At 37.0% G+C, this 19,714-nt stretch overlaps 1 protein-coding gene across 1 annotated transcript; it reads right to left on the reverse strand.

Moving 5' to 3' along the window:
* Positions 1-594: 594 nt before the first annotated feature.
* LOC116256376 (FT-interacting protein 1-like) lies at positions 595-4,081 on the reverse strand. Its single transcript, XM_031632731.1, has 2 exons — positions 3,557-4,081; positions 595-3,402 (listed from the first exon to the last, which is right to left on the reverse strand). Exon 2 carries the CDS (start codon positions 3,293-3,295, stop codon positions 923-925), a length of 2,373 nt encoding a protein of 790 aa, XP_031488591.1. The 5' UTR covers positions 3,296-3,402; positions 3,557-4,081; the 3' UTR covers positions 595-922.
* Positions 4,082-19,714: the final 15,633 nt, after the last annotated feature.

Raw genomic sequence — 19,714 nt, forward strand, 5'->3', positions numbered from 1 at the left:
AATATGTGCTGCATCTTTGACGTTTTCCTTTGCAACGCGTCATTTTTAATATCAGAATTTGCTGAAGATGTTGGACCGCCTAAGATTAGCTTCGATGTGTTGGCGGCCTAAGTTTTTATTGTTGAAAGAGAAACAAGGAAATCTCTAGACCTGAAACTAGGCAGCGTTTGACTGTTTACCCTGTTGTGTCTTTGTCGTCTATCGAGTGAGCGGCTAGAATCTTTAGATTGTTAATTAGTTCTACATAAATGAGATTTAATAGCATCTCCTTCCAAATATTACAATAGTATCAAGTTGTAATTAACCTACATTTACGACGCTAAAAAATTTTGTCCTTACGTCTCCATTACACGTGGACAGATTATTTCTTCCAAGGGACTTCCGACCATACTGAAGATTTTCAGTATCTCGGCCACGTATTTATGGCCACACTGTAGACCGCCCAGGCTTTAATCCGATTTGCTCAGCCGAGCGCACAAGACCGATTATTTGTCAGCCCAGTAGCTCAAGAACATAGGCTGCAATGGCTACCTACTCTTTAGAGCCATGTCAATGAAGAATAGCTTTCCAATAACGAAATCGAAGTCAAGGAACAATGCCAAGCCATGATAAATCCTTTATTGAGTCAATAACTGGCAGAAATACAAATGACATGTTTACACTAAAACTACCCAAGAACACCTGATGCCCAGGCTTCAGGCACGATACATCTGTCTTTATTGTATAAAATACAACACTTTGATTAGCATAATCCAAGGAAAACAGCAAAGAGAAAACCAAAAAGAGAAGAATGATGATCGATACTGTAATACAGAAAAAACTAGCAAAGTCAAGAACACCATACCACATTTATTGGAGCAACACCCGTATTGGCTCCCCAATCTCTCTTTGAAATCCTTGGAGCTGGCAGCTTTGGATACTCTCAGAGCATGCTGTCTATTTTGGCTGGCAATCTCTTGAAGAAATTGCTTGGAACTGACGGCAACTTGCTCCTAAACCTTGGGTGCCTCAAGGTGTAGAGTCCTCCAACCAGGGCCACTACTCTGAAGGGTGTCACATACAGAACTACAGCTGCAATCAAGCAGAACAATATGAACAGGCTTGTAGCTCTTGGGTCTCTCCAACTCAGAAGAGATTGAAACCTCTCTCCCTGTGTTGCAATGTCCCCCACCACTGTCTGTATCCTCCCTGCAATGCTTCTGAGTCTGTCATAACGTATGCGGACTATGTCCTGAGGCTTCGACGTCGGGAAGGTGTCGAATTCCTCATCTAACTCATCAGCACTGACTGCCTCTGCCCAAGAGAGGCGTGTGTCCATATGAGGTGGATGCCTAGGTCTGAATCTATAGTTCCACAACCCGATCATGAACATGTACAGAAATACTGTTGGGAGGATCAGTTCAGGGTACCACACAAGGATCAAGAATAGCACATGAACCAGCACCGTGGTAATGGGGTTCCTCCAATGGCAAATATCAGTAAACCACTTGACAATGGAAATAAACCCAGAGAACAAGGATACGATTCTGAAGAAATTTGCTTTGCTCCTCCTCATACTCCACATGTGAGAGTCCACATCCAACATGTACTCCACCACCTCCTTCCTAAGAGGAGGTTCAGCCCTTCCCAGCCTTGCTGCAACGATGTTCATGGCTTGATGTCTTAGCATGTCAAGTTGACTCACAGTAAAAGGATGCAGGTAATGCATCTTGGGGAGCAGAGGGTGACCATAGATGTAGATCATATGTGCTATAGATAGACATGTGAACCTGACAGCCAGCTGAAGCTCACCCATTTTCTTCACCCCAGAAGGGTGAAGAACAAGCAGGGGATATGAGTGAGTGTAGATCCTGTCAGCTTCTAATGTTGAGAGCCGGATTCTTACCTTCCCTATCCTTGAATCTCTTGCTACGGCACCAACAGATGGTGCCTTCTCTGTACTACCAAGATGACAATTATCAAACACTCCTAAAGTGATGACAGTACATGGGTCATAGACTTCCCAGGTGTACTGCTCATTCCATTTAGGACTGAAGCTGTCTAAGATGGTTCTTGTTCTAACCCACTTCTGCCCATACTTTGCAACACAATAAGAATCTGTGGTGCCTTTGCCTTCTCTAGATTTCATGGGCAGAAGTCCCTTTGCACTTAATATGCCAACTTCTAAAATTCCTACAGGTTGCTTCCACAATTGCCTTGCAGTTGGTCGTTGGTCGCTAATGTACATAGTGGACTCATCGAGAACATGATAAGCACCTTCCAAGCAGACTCTTAGGTGAACTCTGCTTGAGAATTTGAGCTCTTTTCTCTTGTCAGCCTCCAAAACTCCAAAGCCGAACTTTTCCAAGTTAAACCAGCGCGAGTGAACTGGCCTGTGATCCATCCTTTTCTCGAACAATGTCAACGGCAGCACAATCTTTCCCAGCACATCATCCCTCGTAGGGGTTACTCTGTCCTCCACAGTTAGCAAAAGCTGTTCCTCAAAAGGCTCTGCTGCAACAAAGACGAGATCTTCGTTCCAAAATGGAGTTGAGACTCGAGTGGAACATATTTTGGTCTTGAGCACCTGATTGCCCAGTTGGACTTTAACAAATGCCTCTGGGGACCTGCCCTTCTCATTTGGCTGCAAGTCCTGTGCTTCGATCACATTAACTCTAAGGTACCATAGTTTAGGGGAGACATACACCTTCGATCTGACGTTGAAGACTCCTTCACCGTGAACAGCAGCGGCATCGCTGTGCCATGCTTCAGGGAAAGCTTCGTCTGCCTGGGTTCCCATCCACACAGCAAGCATGATCTCTCCCCTGACTTTGCCTTCACCTCGCCGGTCTTCTAGCCTGTACCATTGCGGTGCCAATGGACTATCAGGAGGCACTCTGGTGGGCACCTCATTGAGATCAAAGACTACTTTCCCAAGATAGTCATCCCTTCCTATCATCTCCTTATCCTTAACAAAAACCTCCAGCAGTGATGACTGTATCCTCTCTTTTGAGAAGGCAAATACTTGGTTCCATTCAGGATTAGGCTTCTTTTCAAAGTGCCTCGTTCTTCCCTTGTAATTTCCAAGCTTTACCTCCACGTAAGGGTCACAGCTTCCTGTGATTACATTCGTTGGAAGCTCTTTAGCCTTCACCACTCGAATGTAAAGGTAGTGAATCTGCTCCACGAGGTCATAGGTACTAGTGTATTTTTCTCCATTTCCCAGAATGCTTCCTCCTCCAACTGTCCATCTCTCCCCAAGTTGTGGAGTAGTGTCCTTCAATTTGTAGTCCTGATCGTGCTGCATCTGCTGCATGATTATCAGGCTGCTTTTCTTGCAGAGGTTTATTGAGCTGCTGCTTTTCTTGGTGATTGTCTGTCGATGGTATCAAAATGTTCACTTCCAAAGGCTACTTGATTTTTCTGTAGTGTATGGTAAGGATATGAGAGGTCAAATTGGTGTAATAGAACTGCAAATTGATGCAGTTACAGAAAAACTTGTGCTTGGTGTAAATAAAAACTAAATTGTTGGAATCAGCGTGTTTGATACCACTATCAATGGGCAAAGCAGTGTTACCTTTACTACTGCAACACAAGGCAGGAAATTGCTGGTGGCGTTTAAGGAGGCAGCAATGGCAGAGATGAAGTTTCGGATTCACTTGAAGGGTTAGTCTATCCTTTATATGGGAAAGAAGCCAAACACCCACCGATTGAAATCTCTATGGAACTCCTCTGATTGATTCAGTTTGCCAAGAAAGCTCCAGCAGGTCTTTCTTCATTGGTTGTATCTAGAAATATGGATGGTCTGGTTAAGAGGGGAAGCATATAGTTCGCCTGAATCATAAACTTCTCACACTGAACTGGTTTGAAGCCTCAGTCAAGGCAGAGTTTTGGTTTCCTGTTCATGAAAACGACCTTCTATTTATGTGCTGGAGGGATAGGGATGTCCTTCCCTCGCCGTGGGATCATGCGCATCCATAAATTCGACAACCAGCTTCATCTTTATGCTTGTCTTGCTCTTTACCCTTGTGAGCGGACACAGGTGCTCCTCTCTCTGCAAGGAAGCCGAGGTTACCAATGGGAAGCAAAGCCGTTTGTTCACTTGAGATCTATAAAAAGCAAAAGAAAGAATGCCTTGGAGTGGGAATTTTGATCTGTTTACTTTCATTTTAAACTGAGGCACTTTTTCTTGTGGAAGAAGAATCGAAGCCTCTGGGCATGTGAATTCAGAGCAGGGAGCATATTTGGATCGATTCTGTAGATGGCGAGTTTTGCAATTCTTAGTTATATAATAATAAAAATCCAATTCTCTTCACGGCGTTCAGCTGATCTAAATCCAAACCATCCTAATCTTTATTTTTAAGGCTGGCATGGTAAGAGAAACTAGAAGTTACTCTAGACTTTTTGACGTTCCTAAACACCTATATGTTAAGTAAAGGGGCCTTTACGGCCTTCAATTTTGATGTTAGAATTAAAATTCTAGAAACAAAACTCTACCTTAAACTGAAATTGGAATGAAAATTCTAGTCCAAGTTTCCTTTTATGTTGGTAGCCTGTAATTTTCATTCTAGAATTGAAAACGATATGTGTTTGAAAAAATAGGAATTAAACTTTTATAACTGATGAATTAAAATGGTCTTGCCATATGCCCTAAAGAGAGATGAAAAAATTTTAAAATTCTGAAATTATAATTTCATTTCAAACACTAAAATCACAAATTCAGAATTTGATTCAATAATGAGCTTACAATTGATGAACCAAAATTCTTTGTTTAATTACACAATTCTCATTTCATCAAAAAATGAGAATTGAGTTCTAGAATTCTACCATTCTGGTATTATCAAATACTCTGTAAGATGATCTACCCTAAAGAATTATGTACAAGTATTATCTGCCAGTCTCAGCCTAGCATTTTACATTATTATATGACACCTCATTCTTGTATATATAGAAACTCATATTGGTTGCATAGGAGCCGTGTTTCAACAGAAATTTCCATCCCAAGAGGAATCCATCTCTCTCTCTCTGCTCACTTTTGTGGGTTTTTGGATTGGAATTCTTTTCTTCTTTAGCAAGGTCTAAGCAACTGCGTGAGATGCTCAAAGCAAGTGCGCTACCAAAGTAGGGAGCTTTAGGCGGAAAAGCAAAATGAGAATGGATACTTCATAACATAGATGAAGGTACTTTTTAGCCTTCTTTATTCTCTTTGCGTAGGTCACGATCAAGACGTCGCTCAAATGTTTACGCAAGGATGTAAACTGGTTGGTTTCGGGTCCGATCAAATCTGTATGCCAAATTCTACTTAACTGGATTCTATCTGTTCAGATCCGGACTCCAACTCAAACCTGAGTTCTTAAGACCAAATTTGGGTCCAACTTGTATCAGATCTCGGGGCAGAAGATTAGACTTGGATCTGGATTAGGTGATGAAGCTTCATACTTGATCTGAAACCATCAATAATAAGATCCAGATTTGCTTACCACATCCAACTGAATAGATTTGAAATGGAATGGACAGTTGAATATTTCTGATCCATTAGATCGCTTCTCAAATGTCACTTCACAAAGCCTGCTCCACACTTGATTCTTACCCAAAAGTACAAAGCCTGCTCATTGTCGTCAAAATGAGACTAGGTCTGCCTGGATTGCCCAACACGTATGGTATCAGTAACTTGTCCGAATGAGACAGGCTTGTAGAACTTTAATTTTTCCTGGATTTTTCTAGATTTTAAATTCTTTAAATTAATTTTGTGTTGCAAGGCATTTCTCTTCGATATCTGCCTCATAAAGTATTTATACATGTTACTTCCTTTGTGGGCCATCGTTATAACATTATATATTTTGTAAAGTTCATAAACAGAAATCACAATTTTGAAAATTGTAAGAAAATTATAACTTTTTTTGGAAGAAGTTAGAAGAAATGCTAAATTTACGACAAGCTGCTGAAGAAAATAATAAAGTTTCACCTTGTGGAGTCTTCTTGAACTCTCACAACATTAGATTTGCGTATTTTCTAAGGCAGTTAGGAGACACCATACTACCAATCTCAACGTTGTCTATCAAAACGGGTTAGAAACTTTAGCAGTTGTAGCCTGCGATCTTACATAGAGATACGTAGGATTTACATATAATGCTAATGAGGGGATTCACACAAGGGGATCTGTTAGAGATTTCACCATTAAATCAAATTATTTGTGTAAAGGATACATGTTCTAGATGATCATAGACATGGTTGTCAAGTGGACCACACCAATGCTAAGTAGGGTTCTACATGTTAGGAACTTTTGAAGCACCCGCACTAAGATGAGCATATATATATATATATATATTTGAGATCACACGCCACTGAGTGTCATACTGGTTCAACGCTCGGCGGTCATTTGATCTTAAATGATTGAACAATGCTGTTTTTTAAAGAAATAAAAAAAATCGATGCGTCACTCCCCGTAGGGCCTTTGGCACCAGCCATGCTCGCAAACCGTTGCTAGGGCTGCACACGAACTGCATCAAGCTGGTTGGCCAGCTTGAGCTCGAGCTTGACTCAAAAAAATCAAGCTCAAGCTTGGCTTAAATTCGAGTCGAGCTCCATAGAACAGGCTTCAGCTCGTGTTGACTCGATTCACTTAACTCTTTTAATTCGTTTATGTTAATTCAACCTGTCTCATTTCTTTTAACTCATTAGCTCAATTTAACTGGTTTCTTTTCGTTAATTCAATTATGAATGACTATGTAGCACAAAGTCTAAAGAAAGAATGTACATATTCTGCATCCAAATACCCCCTAAAGGAAAACTTAGCAATAAAAAAATCTCTCATCCATAACACATTTATGTAGTTGCATAAAGTTGAGTTTCTACGAGCAAGTTTGAGTTGAGCCCGAGTTGGAGGCAGCGACCCACCCTTTGCAGAAAAGGGGCAAACTGGTTCACCTTCCCCACCATCATTTTTTTTAAAGATCATCCGTTAACATTAGAGGGTCTTCATCAAGCGCAAGAATACTAATTTTTAGTAGTTCTTATCAAGTGCCATGGAAAACAGTTGGTGGGAAGAACAATATACCATAGAAAACAGTGACTCCTTTCAATGGCAGTATTTGCGTATGGCACAAATGCATACCATTTATAACAAATACAATTTATCTCCAAAAACCTTTTAATGCTACTCAGAAAGTGTTATTGTCGTTTTTTTATGAACATTATCAAAGTGTGTTTCAGAACCGTGTTTGAAGCACCGTAGTTTGTTTGTCTTGGTAGTGAAGAAATGCTGAATGATTTCCTATGGCAAGGATTAAATGCTGCTAAAAAGTGTTTGTATTGACACATTCAATGTGTCATTATATGGTATATGGTGGATTGTAAGTGTCACTAAAGGAAGTTCATGACTCATTCATATGCCATTGTTAACATTTAATGTCACATCTGAAGTTCCGAACTCTCATTGACTTTTCAATTGCACATATTTACATGCCATTATTGATGTAGTGTAGGAAGTTGAGGGAACCCTAAAAAACCTTTCACTACAAGGAAATACAGTTTACAGTTTCAAATTCAAAAAAATTGGTCTTTATTATCCAAATAATCTTGTGTACACAACTATTTAAAATTTAATACTATGCATAAACTGAACTTGTACTAGGACTTTATCAGTTGAGTGCTTCTCTTGAAACCAATCACACCAAGAGCTTCAACTCCCTGCATCATGAAGTAATTGATGCTTTTAATTGTAAGGAGTATGACTGAATCTCATGTTTCAACAGCAGCAGCACCGACTAGCAGTACTCACAGATCACCAACCAATGGCACAAGCTGCCTACAAGGGAAACGACATTTATAAAACACTACAACGATGCACTTTACCAAGTATTGCCTGAAAATAATTCACTCTCAGATCACAAACAAATAACAAATATGTAAAAATGTACAAGCTTATGTATGAATACAAGCAATGAGCCAAAACACATGCATTTGAAAACAACATAAATGAGCCAAAAAAACAAATTGAAACTGGAAAAACAACGTCAGCTATTCAGCAAGTGTGCATTGCAAGATAATTCCCATTATAGCTTTCATTCTCTAAAAGAGCAAATGGTTGAGTTTCTTCACAAAATTGTATAAAAGCAAGCTAAATAGTCAGATGGTTGAATACTTTCCTTAGTAAAAAAAAATCAAGAGAAATGTGGAAGCATGATATGCCGTCCTCCAAAAATTGGTTGTGAAGTAATATAGGTTCACTTCATCTTAGGGACTTGAAGTCCAAAAGATCCACTGGTTGAAGAGAAGAAAGGTAAAACTACCTAAAAGCTCAATACCATAAATATCTTGCAACATTGCAGGATCAAGGGTTGCACACATATCAAATGTACATCCTAGTAATTCCTTTCATCTGCTGCCAACAAATACACCAAGTCAATATCGATAATTTGTGACAGCAGTGCCAAGTTGAATTATAGAATAAATCTAGAGACACACAAATGACAATAACAAAGTCACAGATATGCCCAAATGACAACAACAAAGTCACACATATGAAAAAAGGCATCATCTAACTAAAATAAGGTCCAATTTTACAACTTATGTTAATCAATGGACAAATGAAGATCTTAAAATGCACCCAACAATTCACAATAAGAAACTAGTTAGAAGGGTCAACCAATCTAGCTGGACCTCCTGGAGTTCAAGCTTACCTAAAATATGACACATCATCCACTAATGATTCTCATAATACTTTCAACCATGTGCACCCATCAATGAGGTTCATTTCCATGAAAAATATAAAGTTTCTTAATTTCAAGACTATGGTATGTTATACTATACAAAAATGAAGCATGAAAACCAACAAATGTGTAATTTATAACAATTTCACAACTATGTGAAACTGATGCCCCATTTAAACATACAAATAACAAACATAACATGCCAAAATAAATAAATAAATAAATGTAACATAAAATTACACATGCAAACATCATTTGATCCTATAATATCATTTTCTACTTTGACCAATGCCTAATTTGTTTATTTTACTAATGTGGTTACAAAACCATTTTTTTCCAAATAAGGTATCATGTGTAGGCACACTAGGCAACATGACATTTATATCTTGAGAATTACTTTAAATATAATTGTGCTCTTTAATTAAAAAATAAAACATGGAACACACATACATACAACAAGACAACTTCTTGTATCTTCAGCTAGGAGAGAACCCTTGCCTACAAATACTGTTTTACTGAATTATTGTTCATGAAACTTTTTGACTTTTTGTACTTTTTGTACTTTTTGTACTTTTTGTACTTGTACTTCATATTTGTCATTTAATGATTTGCTTGATATCTCACTGATTTGTTTCTGATATTAGTGATACCAAAGAGACTCATACAATTTGCAGTTATGGTTAACAAAAAGCAAAAAAAGAGTTTCCTAAACTCATGCATGTTAAAACAAAAATTTCTGCTTCGAGGGGAAAAACATTTCCAGCCCTAAGGCATTGTGTTAAAGTTCTCATTATTCTCATAACCCTATTTAGAAAATATAAAAGGGATGGGCAGAGTGGGTTTCAGATCTCTATTGGGTCTAGTTCTTATGATGACTTTTCCAAGCTCATTACAAGTAAGTAACTTGATTAAAAAAGGATCAATTGTTAATAGAATCTAATGACTATTTTCATGTATCATCTCCTCCCTCTCGGGAACCACCTTGTCCTCAAGGTGAAAACTAAGGAAAATATTACTGAATTTTGACTGAACTTTCCCTTGGTGGTTCAACTTCCTTACCCATTCAATCAATCATTCTATGCTGTCTATTCTTACCTTACTTTGGTCCAATATTTTGAAAGGTTGTGGTTCTTTAGTATTTGGTTGTCTTGTATATGTTGATAAGAGTGCACTCTCCTCATTTCCCTTAAAGGCTTTTAATTGAGAACATGGAACACATGTTTTATATCTTATTTTTTGAGCATATCAATAGTATATGCCACATTGATTACTTATAATACCTAAAATGGGCCTGATACCATGGTGACAACTTGTTTCTACTTTTGTGACATCCCCCTTTTATAGCTGATCTTTTTTTTAGTAACACCAGATCGCCTACTTGAGAGAACCGCTCTTGACAATTGCAATCACAAATCTGCTTCATTTGATATTGGATCCGCTTGAGCTTTCGTAATGTTGATTATCTCATCATAACCATGGAATTGTCTGTCAATTTCATCATTCCTTGCACTATGTCCATTGTGATGTGTGATGCTAGGAAGGGTTTTCCCATAAACAGCTTCACAGGGTATCATGTCTATCATGGAGTGCCGTGAAGTATTATATGAATATTTTGCGTATGCAAGGAATTTCGATCAGTTATGTGGCTGCTCACTTGTGAAAAATTGAAGGTATGCTCAATGACACAATTGACCATTTCCATTTGTCTATTGGGCTGTGGGTGATAGGCTGAACTAATGTCCAACTTAGTTCATTGTAGTGTGCAGTATTCTTGACATATAGAACTCAAGAAAATAGAATCTCTATCACTTACTACAGTTTAAAGCATCTCAGAGAGTTTCCCTATCTGCAATGTAAAGCTTCTGCCACCAATTTTATAGTATAAGGATGGCTTAATAGAATGAAATGGTTATACTTTGGCAGGTGATCCACTACTATAATATTTTTTCCTTCTGAAGTCAACAATCCTTCCAAGAATCCATTGAGATGTCATTCCATATTTGTGTAGTAAAGAGAGTGGCTGCATGAGTCCATGAGGTTTTGTGGCTTTATATTTGTTTTTTTGACACACCACATAGTTATGAACAAACTGATCCTCTAGTGCATCCCTTTCCAATAGAAAACTGATTGAAGAGGCTTGTATGTGCGATCTACTATTACATGTTTAGCTTCAAGATAGCTGTGAAAGTATTGCAACAACATTACAATTAAGGGAAAATCTACTAAGAAGTAGATGTGAACTTCATTATATAGCTGCAACTAGTTCATCATCTTAAATTTGCGCAAGCTGCTGAGTTTTCCATTGGAATGTTGAATTAATTCTTACAGCTTAAATTTTATTCCTCCATTAGCTCTGCCTACATATTGGAAATGAGAGCTCATGTCAAACACACTTCACCAGTTCTATCCATCTCTGCTCTCTGAGAAAGGGCATCAACTACTGAGTTTTCAGGCCTTTATATTTGATCATAAAATCATATCTCCTCGCTTTTGTTGCTGAGGTGTAGATATTTTTTTTAGCAACTAAATATTAGAAACTCTTATGATCAGAGAGAACAAAAATCTCATTGCAGCAAGTGTGGGCACAATTTTTGAATGGCAAGCACTATGTCCTTTAACCCTAGCATATGCTAACACAGTCTAAATTCAGGTGAGATTGCTTTCTTAAATTGAGATAAATGATATCCTTGCTGCATCAAAACTACCCACCCGATAAGTTAGTTTCCGCAACAAACTCTTACCTAAAATTAAGTGGGTGCACATTTTTTAAGCTGTTAAATGCTCGTTCTTCCTCTTCTCCCAATGAAAGTCGTCATTCTTTAATAGCATAGTAAGTGAAGATGCAATATGTACATCATGTCATAAAAATTGCATCAGACCTGCAAATCCCCTTTAGGTTCTTGATATTTCCTGGTCATGGCAATTCCTTCACTACTTGAGTCTTTTCCATATCTCTAGCTGCTTGCCCTTGTGAGATTGTGTGTCTCAAATAAGTCACACACTTTGAGCTGAAATTGCGAATTTAGCATATAAGCTTATGTTTTCACAATATTTTCAACACTTACTTGACGCCTTCCAAAATGCTCTTTCGACGGGCTTTATATTAATATATCATCAAAGAAAACCAACAATATTTTTCCTAACTGGGTGCTAAAGACCTCAATCATGAGGTTTTGGAAATTGGCTGGCATGTTTATTAGCAAGAATGATATCATGGGGAATTCGTAGTGGCTCTCGTGAGTGCATAATGTTGTTTTATACACATCTCTTTTGCCATCAACTGGTAATATCCCATGTGTAACTTAAGCTAGGAATAGAATGTGGCTGAATGCAATTTGCAATAGCACAACAAACTTGAGGAATGAGATACTTATTTTTCTTGATGACTGTATGTAGTGCCCAACTATCCACACCAATGTTATCCGTATCGTACGATACACACGCGTATCGTACGATACGTATCGTATAGGTCGAAAAAACCTATACGATACGTGTTCAATACACGATACGCGTGCGTATCGTACCCGTATCGGCCGTATCGTACGATACAGGGCCTGTATCATACGATACAGGTGATACACCCCCGTATCGTACGATACGGGAGAAAACATAAAATTCTTTATTTTTTAAAAGTTTAAACACTCCTTCCTCTCTCTTTTCTTGTATTTAAAGACTCCAATAGACATAGGAGGGAGAAATTTTGCATATTTTCATAAAAATTAACCGATGATTCATCAATTTGGGAAATATCATCGTTGAATCATGAAATATGATAACTGTATGTTTGAACTTATACAATTCTGATATAATCTAAGTCCTAAAACTCCAAGACTTAAGGCTCTAAGTCCTCAAATTTTATAAAATTTTCAAGTTTAAAATTGTGATAGATGCTTATTATGTTAATTTGAATATTTAATTTCTTATTTTTGAATGTGTTGTTGATAGTATACACATGAATGTTCCTTATGTATGATGATCTTTTTTATATTTGAATACATTTTTTTATTTTTCTTGTTTTCTGATTTTTTGTTCATTGTTTTCAGATTTTTGAGAATTTTTGTCTATTTTTTCTGATTTTAAATATTTTTTAAAATTAAAAAAATAATTTTACGATACATTACGCTACGTTACAATACGGCGTATAGGTCGGCCCGACCGATATGCGATCCCTATGCCTTTTATAACATTGATCCACACAACAATGCCAATTATCATCCTTTTTTAGAGGAATTGTGTGGTGTCGCAAAAGGGCACCCACTAGACCCAATAATCCATTCCTAGAGCATCTCTTCCATGAGTCAATCTATCTCATTTTTTTGAGATTAAGCATATTGATAAGGCTAAGCAATAGTAGTTGCCACTCCACTCTCCAATGGTATGCAAAACTCATGTCCACATTACAGAGACAACCCCTTATATTGCTGGAAGAAGTCTTTACATTTTTCGAGTAGGCACTGCAGATTAGGGAAGTATTGTCATCCATCTTTGTTCCCTTTCTCCCATATGTCCCTCTTGGTTGACACTTCCAACAATAATCAAAACACCATGCTGGGCATCTTCATCATTTTTTATATTGTCTCTCATTTCTTCTTTGTTATACGACTATATTTTTGTATTTTAAGTATCATCACCTCCCCCATTATGACTAAAGCTCATTGCCATACCCATGAACCTCCAGGTGACCTGACATAGGGACCTTAAACACCACATCCCTAACATTATGTCTGCTTTTCCCATAGGCAACACATGTAAATCCAATTCAAACTGAGCTTTTGCAGTTCAAGTCATACACTAGGATAACTTCCTCCACTTTTCAACATGTTCCTATCATCGACTACCACATCAAGGCTAGGTCATGTAGCAGCAGTCTGTTGATACACAAAGTTGTGTATTGACCCAGTATCTACCAATACACATTGGTCATCTTCTCATTTAGATGCTTGACAAGAAAATATCTACTCCCAATAATGCATGAATGCAAAGATATCTCTGGCTTTTCATTGTCTTTAGGGAGCTAGTTAGACAGTTCCTTAAACTCCTTATCAGTTCCTTAATGAGGTACATGTGGAGTGTCGGACAATGGTGCCCTACACTCCATTTCTCGTTGAAATGGTAGCATAACCCCCAATGTTTTCTTTCTTTTAGTTGCTCTCAAGAAATCAAGACCACTCGCTTGGAGTGTTATGCACCTATTGTTCTATCTTCTCCATCACCCTTTTCCTTCCCTCTAACCTTTGTTCTAACTATGTTGTCTGGTTCCACTCTGATTCTCAATTGTGCATCTATATTCTTTTGAGCATTTCCTTTTCCAGCATACCACTTCAAAGCATTCCTACAATTCTTTTTAGTAGGTAGTTTCGTACCTCTTTTTTAATGCTCTCTTTAAGCCCTTCGATCAATGCTCAAGTTGGCACCTCTTTTTCCCAACCCATCACCATGTTACTAATGCTTCAAATTTAAATTTAATGATACCTCACTGACCTAACATGCTTGATCCTAGGCAACTCTAAACTATATTCAACATCTGCAGATGGGCCAAACCTGATCATGATGGCCCTAACAAATTCAAATCACAATGGTCAACCAGTTTAGGTTTCATACAATTAGAACAACCTTACTGCCTCACATTCCAAGTGAATGGCAGACAAGGTGACCATTGATGGCAGGTAATCAACTAGCAAGCTGAGAAATGCTTTTCCTTGAAGGTCCTACTAAGGGGATCTTCTACCACAGATTCAAAAAAAAAAAAAAAAAAAAAAATTCTAACTTAGGGCCTCCTAGCTGGGAGAAGGTTGTCATCTCATGGTGCCTCCATCCCATTTTTCTATATCTATGATGTCTTTCTTATCATCTAAAGGCATCATGCAAATGTGGTACAAAACCCTCCTGGTTCCCTTTGATGCATTGGGTCCTTGGTGAAGACCTTGACCCATTTTTTCTGATTGACTCTATCAAAACAGTTGGTACAATAAATCCTTAAGCTGCCTCTAGTCACTTTGTATTTTCATCATCAGGGGGTTGAGACCACTAGCATGATGTTGTTCGACTGCTCCCATTCATCATTTGATGCTCCTATTCATGGTACCCATATGCGGTTTTAATTCCTCTAGGGATGCCATGATGTCTTTACTGTGATTGCCCCTTGTGCAGTATTTTTGGGCTCTAATATTAGTTGCTACAGGGCAATATCAAGAGACTTCTATAGTCAGCAGTTAGGGTTAATCAAAAGTAGAAAAGGAGTCTCCTCAAATCATGCATGTTAAAATGAAGCTTTGCATTTGAGGGAGAAAATGGCTCCAGCACTAAGGACCCTAATTACACCATATGAAAGGGATGGGCAAAGTGGCTTTCACATTTTTATTGGGTCTAATTCCCATGATTACTGCTCCAAGCCCATTACAAGCAACTCGATAAAAAGAACTATCAACTATTGATAGGGTCGAACAACTACTTTGGTTATTTGTACCCTAGTCTTAATGGTCTTCATGTATCAGTTTAATTCTACTATCATCTTATAGGCTAGAAAAAGACAACCATAAAATTTGCTTTTTGTTATCAAACAAAAAACCCAATCAATACTTGTATAATCAAGCTTTAGGCATAAGACAAATGCAAGAAAAACAGTGCATACGCTCGGGAAAGTTGGAGAGATTGATAACCTATTCTAGTCTGAAGTACTTTTAGGATCTAATTGCTAGATAATGTATTGGAATTTATCCAAGAAATCAATGAGACTTGGACCCAATGTGATGTTGAAAGGTGTAACACAAATGATTAGAATGACTGGGATAGTACTGGCTAAGAGTTTCAGGTGTGTGGATTGTTCATAATTGGAAATAGGTCATAGATATTTCCTAAATATTTGAGGTGGAAAATTGATAAATTTGGTGAAGCCACATACAACACCAACAATCATATGAATAGTGACTCCACTTTCAATTGCTGCTATTAAGGCCTTTACAATAGAAGAAATAATGAATTAAAATTGCTTTTAGGTTAAGCACCGAAGACTCAAAGAATTATGTGGATTTCACCCTTAAGATGAACACAGTTATAGTTAAGCAAGAAAGATAAAGATATAGGAAGTGTGAAAAGTAAGGACTAGCTTTTAGACTTACAAATTAATGTAAATGGAGGCTTTACCTGCATCAATTCCAAAACTTGCCACATAAATGAGAAAAACAGTGTTTTCATAGGAAGCCAATATGTCCCTGTGGAATTAATTACAAGGTCACACACTACAACAAATGGTATTATTGGCTAGGGCTCTTGTTGTGACCAACAACTAATTTGTTGTATTCTTGGCAACAGCCCTTACCTTAGTGATTGCTAAGGGCTGCCTAGGCCATAGGCCTTATGAAAAAAAAAAAACATAGGACAAAGCAAGAGCCATTGCCAAAAAGTTGCTGGACACAACTGCAATCTTTATTGGTTACAACTAGGGTCGTTTAAAAAGTTTTTAGCCACAACCGAAACACTTATTGGAACTATTGCCCTATATCCATGGGGTGAGTAGGAGGGGGAACTTTGGATTCTTGTTCCTCACTGGCTAGATGATCATCTTGCAAATTTAAAGTGATCAGGAGTTTAATACCTTAAGTTTGTTTGGTAGAGTTCAATTTCTTGAGAATAATGTGTTAATTCTTAGATGTTTCTTTCTCTCTCTCTCTCTCTGATATAGTATATATCACAAGTATTTTCGTAGAGTTCAATTTCTTGAGAATAATGTGATAATTCTTCTCTCTCTCTCTCTCTCTCTCTCTCTCTCTCTCTCTCTCTCTCTCTGATATGGTATATATCACAAGTATTTGAAATAAATACTTTGCGATGCTTCCTTACTAATCTCAATATAAATAGATATTTTCCATCACAGAACTCCCAACAAGGAAAAGAAATTTTACATATATCATGGTTCAAAAACAAACATTATAATCATATATAAGACAATCTATATGAATTTCTAATAAATATTTGTCATACACAATAGTATTGCTTCATATGCTGCAGAAACTATGGATAGAAAAATGTGAAAGTAAAAGTGAATTAGAGGAATACAAGACAGTAATAAAGATGAGATAAAAAAAGCATCCAAATCACAATAATACCTTGACTTCTGCATGCAATACCAGTTCTTGCATAACCAAGATAATGAAAGAAAAGTAAACAAAGCAATATATAAAAGATTCTTAGATCTGTCTCTATTCATCCGGACACATTTGAGGCTAGCTACCAAGTCATCGGAAGAAGGTAAGATCTTTGGCACAAAATGAACGGGTTGATCCGTGTTCTCCCCTTTTCACCATATTGTAACAAGAATAGATGTGGGGTTGGTAGAATCATGAAATCAAAGGGCAAGAAGCAAAGCACCATAAATGGCAGCCTTTCATATTTAGCATAAGGCAACATGATTCATCCGTCCATGGATGGACAATAGTGACACATACAAAATTTAAAAGAATATAAACTACCAATCATACCAATTTTTTTACAAATTATACATGAGTAACATAATGAAAAAGCCTCAATCAACATTAGAGTAACAAAGTTAAACTTTGGCTTATTTTTTTTAACTTGACATTCATAACATTTCATTCTCGTCAATTGTCACCACTTGTAGTGGTAGATATAGAATTGCAGAAAATCTGAATTACTAATGACACCACATTTCTTTCTTACCATATATCAGCAAACTCTAATTTACCATCTAATTCATAGAGCCAGTAAATAGATAATTGTTTATCTATATGAGCACTTATTTTACATCATCTTTGAAATAAAATAGAAAATCAATATAATCACAAAAATTTACCATAAAGCATAGACCATATTGTTGGAACATGGACCACTCAATAGGCGCACCAAAATTTATAGGACCACCAAGTTCAAGCACCAAAATTATCACTCCACAAAAAGATCATATGCAGCCAAGAAGACATGTTGTCCTCACCTATACAATGAAAAGAAGAAACAAACAATTTCAGCTAAATATAATGGTGTGCACTTCTTCCCATTAGTTTTTGGTTCCAGCAAGCCTGACCACATTCCTTTTTGCCCTTAATAGTCTTAACAATAAATCAAGTACCCAACACAAAGCAAGTAACAAGCCAAACTTTTTACATGCATTCAATGATTCGTGAACAAGAACATAGTTAGTTCAATCAGTTCTCTCTCTCCCTATCTTTGTGACAAGAAAAAATGGAAGCCATAAATTCAAAATACCTTCAATGGAGGCCATCAATTCTACTTCATTCCATTCAACCCTGAAAAGTGTGGAGGGATAGAGAGAGAGAGAGAGAGAGAAAGAGAGAGAAATATTATACACATATATGCAAATAGATAATAACAGCTCCTTTTCTTCTCAAGGAAGCAACTAAACTTACATTCAACTAGATCCCTTGTGTATGTAAATGAAACTTCAAATTTACATGTAAAGCCACTCTTTAGAATGATCTACAATTGTAGCAACCAGCAAGCAATTTCTTTTTCTTCAAATGTTTATGCCTGCATAGTAAAAAAGGTATAAAAAAAATCAAGAAAATTGAGCACTTGGGTATACTTAGTAAATTTTATGATCTTTCACAATTCAAAAATTGACAAACTACAGTATTCAGAAATGCATCACAAAAGGAACAAGTAATTAGTTGATGATCCTAGCTGACACGGTGACTCAAGACTCGGATCAGCAAGTTTGCCAACTATGGCCAGCTGACTAAATTTAACAATTTATTGAGTGGGTATTAGCAACGATTTATGATGCAATGAGTGGATTTAAAGATGATTAATTGCTTTTAAACAATGAATTTTTAAATTTCATTCATCTAGAAACTATCTAGCACATGACAACATTGACCTTTCCTCTCTCTCTCTCTCTCTCTCTCTTTATATATATATAGTCTAATGAAATTGATTGATAGTGACATGTGATTAATATTTCCACAATAAGAATAATGCTTTTTACTTTTTAGTGGTTCTTATCAAGTGTCACCAAAATTATTTAGTGGCAAGAAGAATATGGCATAGAAAACATTGTTAAAAGTAAAACTAGTGACTCCCTTCAATGGCAATAGAAAATGGCACAAACGCAAACCTTTTATAGCAAATACAATTTGTGATGGAAAACCTTTCTTAGAAAGTGTCATTGTCATTTTTTAGTGGCTTTTATATCATGTCATGGGAATGTCATTCGGTAGTGTGTTTCAAACATCATGGTTTGTTCGGCATGGTAGTGAAGAAATGCCACTAAATGATTTTCTATGGCAGGGATTGAATTCCATTAAAAGTGTCAATACTGACACATGGGAGCCTCAACTCCATGCAACATGAAGTAATTGATGTTTTTAGTTGTGAGGACTATGACTGAATCTCATGCTTCATGTGTATTTTCCTCATGCTGAAAGTTATAAAGAAAAAAGTCTAAGGATGCAATGAAATCCAAGCAAATTTCCTTTTTTAAAACTAATGGAAACCTAAAGAAAAAACGAAAAAATAAACTATTAGAGGATGATAACTACATATCAGACATGCTAGTATAGGCAATTTTTTTGCCTATGTATAGGAAGCTTGACTTTCGAATTACATAGTGAAAAGCAGCAGCACTGACAATTCACTAGTAGCAGCATTAACAAAATACCAACCAACAGTATAACCCTACAAGGGAAATGACAAAAAGATTTTAAACTTTAACAAGTATTCACTACTTATAAAACAACAACAATACGCCTCATCAAGTATTGATTTAGAAAAATTCACTCTCAAGTCACAAACAAATAAAAATAATGTAAAAGCGACAAAACTCATGTATGAATACAATCAATGAGTAAAAAAAACATGCATCAAAAAACAATAAAGGAGCCAAAAAGCACATACAAATGGGTGTAGACACCCCAAATTTCTAATGGGTTAAAATGACCATTTTGCCTTTCACAATGTGATGTCAAACTACCAAAACATGATTTCAATAGGTGAAGCCATTCATCAGATGGAACTTTAAGAACTTCATTTGGAACTAGGGAGCTAGACCCATA

The sequence above is a fragment of the Nymphaea colorata genome, chromosome 6 (genome assembly GCF_008831285.2).
Source record: "Nymphaea colorata isolate Beijing-Zhang1983 chromosome 6, ASM883128v2, whole genome shotgun sequence".
NCBI classification, from domain to species: Eukaryota; Viridiplantae; Streptophyta; class Magnoliopsida; order Nymphaeales; family Nymphaeaceae; genus Nymphaea; species Nymphaea colorata.